The sequence below is a fragment of the Urocampus carinirostris genome, chromosome 7 (assembly GCF_059441175.1).
Source record: "Urocampus carinirostris isolate Australia breed hairy pipefish chromosome 7, RoL_Ucar_1.0, whole genome shotgun sequence".
Taxonomy (NCBI): domain Eukaryota; kingdom Metazoa; phylum Chordata; class Actinopteri; order Syngnathiformes; family Syngnathidae; genus Urocampus; species Urocampus carinirostris.
The window spans coordinates 1433813-1442647 of record NC_142355.1 but is presented as its reverse complement, the minus strand read 5'-3'; the positions used below and the strand labels follow the sequence as shown (position 1 = coordinate 1442647).

Sequence of the window (8835 nt, the reverse complement as noted above, 5' to 3'; positions counted from 1 at the left end):
TGGTAAACGGTCAAAGTTAACATTTTTTATTTTTCATTCGGATACAAACATAACATTAACATCAATTTATTTCTACAAAAAAAAGTAAGCAATAACTTTTTTATAAATGAAAGTGTTTATGAAGCGAAACTACTTTATGATCAATCAAGAGAAAAGGCGCCATTCGATAGCGAACTTGTGGGGGAAAGCAAAGCCAAAGATTGCTCGCCCTTTCTCGCCTTATTTTATCTTCTTATACTTTGAATTGTTTTAAAGTTATCTCAGCTCTGCCATCTCAAATTCCATCAAGCGCGGCGGTGGGACTTGAATCGTGCAGGAAAAGCTCTTTTATCCCAAACTGGGGCGCGTTTATCTACGCCATTATCTCCTGTTGCTTAGCTAGCATTAGCTGCTAGCCGCTCGTCTGTTATCGGCGCCATAAGCTAGCATTAGCTGTCAGTCGGCTGAAGAAGCTCGAAAAATGTCGGCCGCCAGGAGAACTAAGAAAAAGCTGAACGACGAAGCTCACAATAGTAAAGTATTTGACCTCCCTTCCATTTCAAAAAAGTCCCTCGACTTTGGCTCGGAAGACGGACTTGAGGAAGGTAATTTCGCCGTTAGCGTTAGCTTTCGTTAGCATCTCATTTGCATTCAATCTTGAGCTCTTTTTCTTATTTTGGACTTCAGAAGAAAAAACTTCAAATGTGGCAAAATCAGCTTCAAGAAAAAGACCAAATGTTGACATCCCAGATGAAGACTCCACGGTTGTTGTCGGGTAGTTTCATTTTTTTTCTCTTTATTTCTTTAAATTAAAAATAATTCATGAATAAAATGGCTAATGAGCTCCATCTTGCGTAGGAGTGAAGTTCATAACATGTTGGAGCGCTTTGGAGGTAAGAAAACCCTTATTTAAACTAAGTTGATTTCAAATACTGAAATATCAGCATTTTGGAGACATTTTCTATATCAAGTACAGTAAAGGTGGGGATCGTAAATTGAAATTGCCGTATGGCGAGGAATATAAACTTATGCTAATTAGTTAAAGACTTCTGAGCTCACTGTAGTGGATAAAAACATTAAAATGATATACACTGTAGTCAGTTTTGGGGAGTAACAGAACACATGTAACTGCGTTATGTAATAAGGATAGCAAAAACTGTAAAGGTAATGTACTCCGGTTCCCACATATCTTTGCAGAGTCTTAAAAGGTATTTAATTCTTTATTTTAAAAACAATGCCTTAATTGGCATTAAAATGTCTTACATCTAAATTTCAAAAGTCTTAGAAATGTATACACATTATTAATATCTATGTCAAGTCATGTTTATTTGTATAGCCCTTAATCACAAAGAGTCTCAAAGGGCTGCACAGATCAGACTATTGTAAACTAACTAAACATTTCAAACTTCTCGAGACTTTTATTTCAGGATATCTAAGCTGGGCACTGAACTCTGAGAAAATTCTAACGAAGGCACGCCAAAGAACTTTCTTCCTAAGGAAGTTGAACTCCTACGATGTTCATCAGGAAGTCCTAGTCAATTTTTATCGTGGGATTATTGAAAGTGTTTTAGCAAATTCTATTATTGTTTGGTCGAATCACAAAGAAAGATCTGTCGAAGTTCAATTCTGTAATCCGCACAGCGGAAAAGATTGTGGGCACCGGTCTGCCATCCCTGGAATGTGAAGATTATTGGTTGAATAAACTAACAAACAAACAAATTATTATTACAGACTAATATGACACCCTCCCCTGATATTCTCAACATAAAAGATAGGTTATTCATATGCTATAGAATAGAAGTGTGTTTTAAGCTTAGATTTAAACATTTCTGTTTGAACTAAAAAGACTGAATAAAATGTATCAATTGTCTTTTTTAATGATTCATCGATCGGTGGTGATCACAATAACGGAGCTATCAAAATGGTATTGTGGTTTCAGTCAGACGCATATCTTAAGTCTAGCCACAAAACACATAGAAACCTGGGACGGACACGTTTACTTTGGACCATGCCTGCAAATTGTTTGTTTTTCGCCATGGCAACGGTGTTTTTTGAAAATAAATATTTGTTTTTCTGTTGTTCTGATTGTTTGTTTGTCGACTTGATCTTAAATTTGATTTCAAAAGGCAACGACATGTCTTTAAAAGTCTTTAATTAACTTGCTTTAAGCTGTAGGAACCCTATGCTATTTTGATGAAGGCCTTCCCTGTTACTCACCCGGAGGTTTTTGTGCAGCCGACATCAACAAGGTGATGCTGACCAAGCGCAAGCGTCTGGAAAGTCTCACCAAGACTTACTTGAATGGGGGGCAGGAGAAGATGGAGCAATTGTGGAACAACTACCACAAGCAGAGGTGTGCCCATTTGCCAGCCGCTTTGAAGTGGAGCCCATCCCTGCTATCTTCGGGCAGTGGGCAGGGGACACCCTTAATTGGTTGCCAGCCGGTCGCAGGGCACACAAAAACAGGCAACTCATTCACTCATTCACACCTAGATGCAATTTGGACTGGCCAATTAACCTGAAATGCATGTTTTTGGAATGTTTTTTTTTTAATGTTTTTGCCAACACCGTTCATATAAATAACAGTGCTTTGTTCAATATTTACTGCTTACTCACAATATTTAAACCTTTTCACCTACAAACCAATTCCTCAATTTCTACATCAAACTTAAACAGCTGTGGAACTTATTAAGTTTAAAGTTTAGTGGACTATCCAAATAAAGAGTGAAAACATCAATGGGTTTTAAACTCGCAAGAAGGAAAGGGAGAGAAGCCTTCAGATGAGAAAGTCCAAACTATTGAACAGCCCTCCCATGAGCCTTTATTCTAAACTAAACCTTCAAGTTTACAAAAAGCAGTTCAACCCTAAGTGGTGTGGTTATCAAAGAACAGATATATGATTGGCCAATTGTGACAAAAAGTAAATCGCGCAGAATAATTCAAATTACAGGCAACAGTGCATAGTAATAATGGACAAAATAACAAACAGCCCTGGACTGCTCAGCAAAATGATTTGCAGGTGTACGGTATCAAAGAAACATAATAAAGGATTAATTTACTATCCCCCCTTTTCATATCACAGCACAAAAACAAAGAAATCAATCAATTCTTAATTGTAACGTACATAAATTATTTACTTAAGAGTTATCAATCAAAAATGATAATGTTCCCTTTCTATATTGTCTGAGTCATTGTTTGGTCGCGGACCACTTTCCCATGATCATCGAGGAACGATGACAAGCGAATTTGGTCTGTTACTGAGGCAATTATAAACAACAACACAAAAATACAACTTCTCACATCTGTGTTGCAAAATGGCCCTATTCTCCTCGGTATGGTTGTCCTGGCACTGTCATATAGAAGTATAGGGCTCACATTTGAAGCCATGCAGCCCTCATTCGTGTTCTCTTTCGGCACCATAGTAAACGTGTACCTGTTTTCGTAATCGCCGTAGTCGCCGTCTTGAATGGTCACATGATCTGAAAGACGTGATGTAAACAATTTTGAGTAGCGCTGAAAAAAGGGCTTCAGGTGTGCTGGGGCACGACGCCATTTAAAATTCCCCAAGCAATTGGCACCGGGTGTCCACCGGCCACTCGAGTGGGAAGGGGCTGGACATTGGTTGGGCCTATGTTGTGCTTGTTTTTTGTTTTTAGGCAGAAGATGACTCAGGAGTGTTCTCAGCAGTTGTTGGCGTTGTTGCAGCAGTGGCAGAAGGACTCTGAGCAGATGAAGGAGCAGGAGGAGAAACTTTTCGTATGCGCACTAATACACATTGCCACTGAAACACACAAGTTCAACATTTCACCAACAAAAACGTTTTCCTGGCAAAGAAAAACACCTGTACTGTACAGAAAAATGCAGCCATGACATTTAAAATATTCGAATGTGGGCTTTTTCACACATCAGGTGTATTTTTTTTTTTTTAATGAAATGACTTTCTATGAAGGAGGACAAGAGTGGTTCTGGAACAAAAATAAATATTGATTTGTAGATCTAGAATTATCTTTAGCTCAGGAGGTAGAGCGCTCATCTTGGGATCAAGAGGTTGCAGGTTCAATTACCGACTCCTCCGTGTTATATGTCGAAGTCTCCTTGGGCAAGACACTGAATCCCTAATGCACCCGATAGCAGGTAGTTGCTTTGCATGGCTGACGCTGCTATTGGTTAGTTAGTGTGTAAAAGGGAAAAGTGTGAAGCACATTGTAAAGCGCTTTGGGAGGTCTTCATTGACTTGAAATGGAGACCATTTATTGTCATAGATAACATAGTAGCACTTAAAATAACCTTTTGGGGTTTTTAGTGTGACAGATTAAAAAGTCTGATTTAGCCAGATTTGGAGTGGCAAACGTCATCAACATGAAAAGTGATTTACAATTTCCCACCTACTATTTGTATAATTTATGCGTCAAAATGCAACACTTGGATTGAAGCAGTGGTTCTCAAATAGTGGGATGCAAATCAGGACTTATTATTTGTTATACATTTTCTTTTGCAGTTTTATATTGGGCTCTAGAGTTAATAATGTTTATCTGTTTTGATGCATTATTATTTATTGCTTGTATGTAATTTCCTTTTTCAGTGTATGGTTTGATTTAGTCAAAAATGTTTATAGTAAAATAATGCGCTTTAATTTTTTTCTGTTACAGTTAATAAAGCCATTCTTTGTTGTAAGTCAATCCATATTTCTTTCTTTTTTAATTCTCGCATATGTTAGAAAACAGTGTGATGCAGCGGACATTGGTGTACTTAACACTTTTATTGAACAACTATAACCTTTATAGGGATGGGGCGGTTGTTAACAGTAAATAGAGAAGCACTGAATTGGAGGCACCTATATTCATATCCAACATCTTTTTTTTTTTTTTAAATTAACGAACAAAATATGATATGTGACTAGTTTAAATGCGACTTTTTCGACTTATAAAGAAACTCTCTATTTTTGTTGTTGTTGTGTGTGTCCAGAATCTGTTGCGTCAGCAGCAGAAGTTGATCCAGCAGGGCAAAGTTCTTCAGAACCAGAAATTGGAGTCCATGCAAGAGCTCTTCAAGTCTTTTGTCAAGGTCTTGTCATTTTTTGCTTTTGGATTTGCAAACAGGACAAAATAAATGAACCATTCATTGACAAAAGGAAATGGCAAAATATTTGCACAAAAACAGCTGTACAATATAATAATACAGTACATAAACATGTATCAAAAGGGAGTTGGCAGAAGTAGAAGGTTTTAAAGTTCCTCCTATCCCTATTCTTTTTTACCTTGCTGGGGAAGACTCAATCAAAATAAGAAAATAAACCATACTCAATAATAGAGAAATTACAAAACCTGCTTTTATACAGCTAGGAACTCTTATAACGTTTATTACTTAAAGAAACTCTTCAGCATATTGATCTAAAATATGTATGGTAGATCATTTTTTTAAATTGATATGAATTAGAGATTTTCAATTAGACTTTGTGTTATTTAGTGCCTCGTACTAAGAAAACATGTACGGGATATGAGCAATTCTAGATACAAGCATGATCCGGGAGCAAATTAATCTCGTATGTAGTGGCATCACTGCATTACAAAATCAAAAGATATTTTCTACATTTTAAGGAGGTCGCTGGTTCGCGCCTCGACCGAGTTGTACCTAAGACTTATAACATTGGTAAAATGGCGGCGCCCTCTGTTGGCTGCGGCTGCATCGGCTCGCTACAACGGGTCGGGTGTATCGACATTTCGTTCTGTGTACATTGTTACAAAGAATGACAATACAAAGGAAATTATTATTATTATTATTTCTCTATTCCACTCATTGTCATGAATACGATAGAATAGAATTTACTTTTATTGTCATTCTTTGTAACCATGCACATAGAACGAAATATCGATACACCTGACCCATGCAGTTAAACTGTAGCGAGCCGATGCAGCCGCTGCCAATCAGGGCGCAGCCATTTTAGTCATTAGGTGAGCAAACCCCGCAATTCCAACCCCTAATGCTGAACGCCAAGCGGGGAGGCAACGGGTACCAATGTTTAAGTCTTAGGTATGACTCGGCAGAGGCTTGAACCAGCGACCTCCCAGTCTCGGAGCGGGATGAGATGCTGGCTTCTAGTGAGCTATGACTTTGCGGATATCGTAGTCCAGAGGTATTGTGGGAATTGTAGTTTTCGGTCAGAGTACTCTTGACCGATTTATTTTTAGATGCTCAGTTTGAGCTCTCGCAGACCACTTACAATGATATGGCAGGCCACGAGTTTCACACGTGTGATCTAAACGCTTCCATAAATGAACACATTGAGGTGGCACAGTGGATTTTCGATGTTGTACGAGAATATTCGCCTTAAAAATCTACAAGCAGCTTTTCACTTTCTTGTGGAGGAAAAAAGGCCCAAACTCAAATAATGCTATTTTAATTTCAAAGATAAATATGAGATGCCCGGATGACCATAGTGGTCATGTTGAAATGTGCAGAATATGGAGGAGATGGAGAAGAGCCAAGAAGATGTCCTGCATCGGGCCCAACAGGAGCTGAGGAAGGAAATGGCCGCCATGCAGAAGAAAATCCTCATGGACACAGTGAGTCTTCCTGCCGCCAGGTGGCGCTCCGTCGTCTCATGCTCCCTTGTGTCTCGCGGCAGCAACAACAGGAAATGGCGTCGGTGCGCAAGTCCCTGCAGACCATGCTCTTCTAGGTTGCTCTGCCATTCTCCACCACTTCTTGTTTGTCTGGCCACACCGTTTCTGCTGTTTGCTGTTGAGAAGACGACTCGGAACGCGTCGTCGTTGCTTTCTCCCCGCTTGAGCAGCTTCCAGGTGGCGCTGTTGTGTTACAACAATATGCGCACGTTTTATTCCGCATTGGGCAATTAAAAGCGCAAAATCTTGAATTCCTTACGCGTCATTTTTAATATCGGAAGGACAGACTCTCATTTTTTATTTGTCTGTCGTTCCATCTCAGGGGTGGGTAAGAAATGGAAGGTATTTTAGTTATCGTGTTGACCATGTTATAGTTTTCAGGGTCATTTCATTTCACAGAGGTGCTTGAAATCCTTGAAAATGCTAAACCTTTAATGTTGTGTTTTTCAAGATTGATAAGTGCTTGAATTTTGGGTTAAGGGTTTGTAAATGCTTGTAGTTGTTGCTGTGTTTCCCAACAAGTCTGCTTAAAAAATTAAGATGAGAATGCTCTCTAGTGGCTTTGTTTTGCCATCGCATTACTTCTACCTTTGTGATAACCTGCAGATGCCATTCTTTTGTACGGTATCGTCCTATGAAGTGTTGTCAACCCCTATAGGTCGTGTCCAATACTACAGGTGCATGCAACACCTAAACAGATAGTGATTCTATTCTATAGAATCTACCCTGGTCATATCCCTCGAGAGGGGTGACCGACAGCAAGACAAAACACATACAATAACAAAGAAAATAAAGGGGGGGGGGGGGGAATAGCAAAAAACACACACAAAACTTTTTGAACCATGGCCAGCCCAAACACCCAAACAAGTTAGGCACCTAAGTCGGTCATGCTTTCGTCCCTCCAGATGAAACAGGACACAAGAAAGCGGCCATGTCACTCGATTCAGGGTGACACAACACACTCTTGTCCGACAGCAGGGCCCGAAAGCTTTCACTGGTTTACCCCTGTCGCATCATACAGGTGCCCTGCTCATCCCTTAGAACACCTGTAAACATCCCACTATCCTTTTACAACACCTCTCCACTCATTCCTTTCACCAACAAGAGCTCTAGCCTCCATTATATTATGAATTATATTATAGATTGTACACAGAATTCATATCCCCTGAGTGGGAGGTGGCTAGAGTCAGGAAAACACTCCTGTTTACCAAACATTCATTTTCCTTGCTCTTCCCAACCTGACACTGAACATAAAGCCCACAGCGCAACGAGAGCCGAGTTGTCGTGCCATAAAACCTGGACATTTATCATTGGCCATGCAAAGAAATGAAGGTAGCATTTCTCGGTGGTAAATTGTAATGCGAAGAACTTCCTGCAACTGAAAATGGAAGCTACGTATTATCATTTTCCCCCCAACACTTATAATGGAGAGAAAAATAATATATTGGCAATTTACTCACGATTTAAAAATCATGTCTTGATAAATGCACTGGCAAGATTAATAATCCCATATCTAAATCGCAGATGTATTTTGGCTCTGTAAAACACAATTCCTACTGGATTTCTCTTTTAGTGTTACTGGAAAGATTGGCATTGAAAGTCTTTAAAGGGCTTGAATTTGGCCATGAAAAAGTTACGAACCCTGATTTTCAAGTTCAATATCCCGCTTGTGTATAGTTTTTATTTTACATGTGAATACTTTATATTAGATATAAACACTTTATTTTTTATATTTATTAGTCTTTATATTTTGTCAACAAGAGTGCAACCATAATTTAGTTATAACTACACAATGATTATAGAGGTGATTCTAAAGGGGGAGCTCCTGGAGATTTATCCAATTTGTTTCATCTAGGAATAAAAATACATGCATACTACATGTTATATTACTCATTAGTTTATCAATTTGGTTTTGAAATGCTCAAGGTTACAGTAGAATAGGTCCCTGTTTTTAGCACTTCATTTTATGTATAGCTTTGTATTACCTCTGTGGTTCTGTAGTAGGAATTCTGTATTTCTGTCATGATTACTGATGTGACTGAGCTGTGCCCACTCATTTGGCGCCAACCGCCGCAGGTTCTGATTGGTTCCCTGTCACTTTGAACCCCGCCCTGTCAATCCCCTGTGGTCAGTCTGTCTGCAAACCTCCGTGTATACTAGGCAAGCCTTTTTCGACCCTGACTTGCACCTGTCCTGTTTTTGCTCCCGTCTGTCTCCGGTTACGACTCGTCTT

At 39.2% G+C, this 8835-nt stretch overlaps 1 protein-coding gene across 2 annotated transcripts; it reads left to right on the top strand.

Moving 5' to 3' along the window:
• Positions 1-6853, top strand: sycp3 (synaptonemal complex protein 3). 2 transcript variants are annotated; one of them, XM_088339514.1, is made up of 8 exons: positions 1-584; positions 670-754; positions 838-872; positions 2215-2332; positions 3636-3735; positions 4945-5043; positions 6438-6542; positions 6605-6853. In XM_088339514.1, the coding sequence occupies exons 1-8, from the start codon at positions 461-463 to the stop codon at positions 6656-6658; spliced, it is 720 nt and encodes a 239-aa protein (XP_088195640.1). In that variant the 5' UTR covers positions 1-460; the 3' UTR covers positions 6659-6853. The 2 variants fall into 2 exon arrangements, with proteins under 2 accessions (XP_088195640.1, XP_088195639.1); XM_088339513.1 differs by having other exon boundaries at positions 3-584; positions 667-754.
• Positions 6854-8835: the final 1982 nt, after the last annotated feature.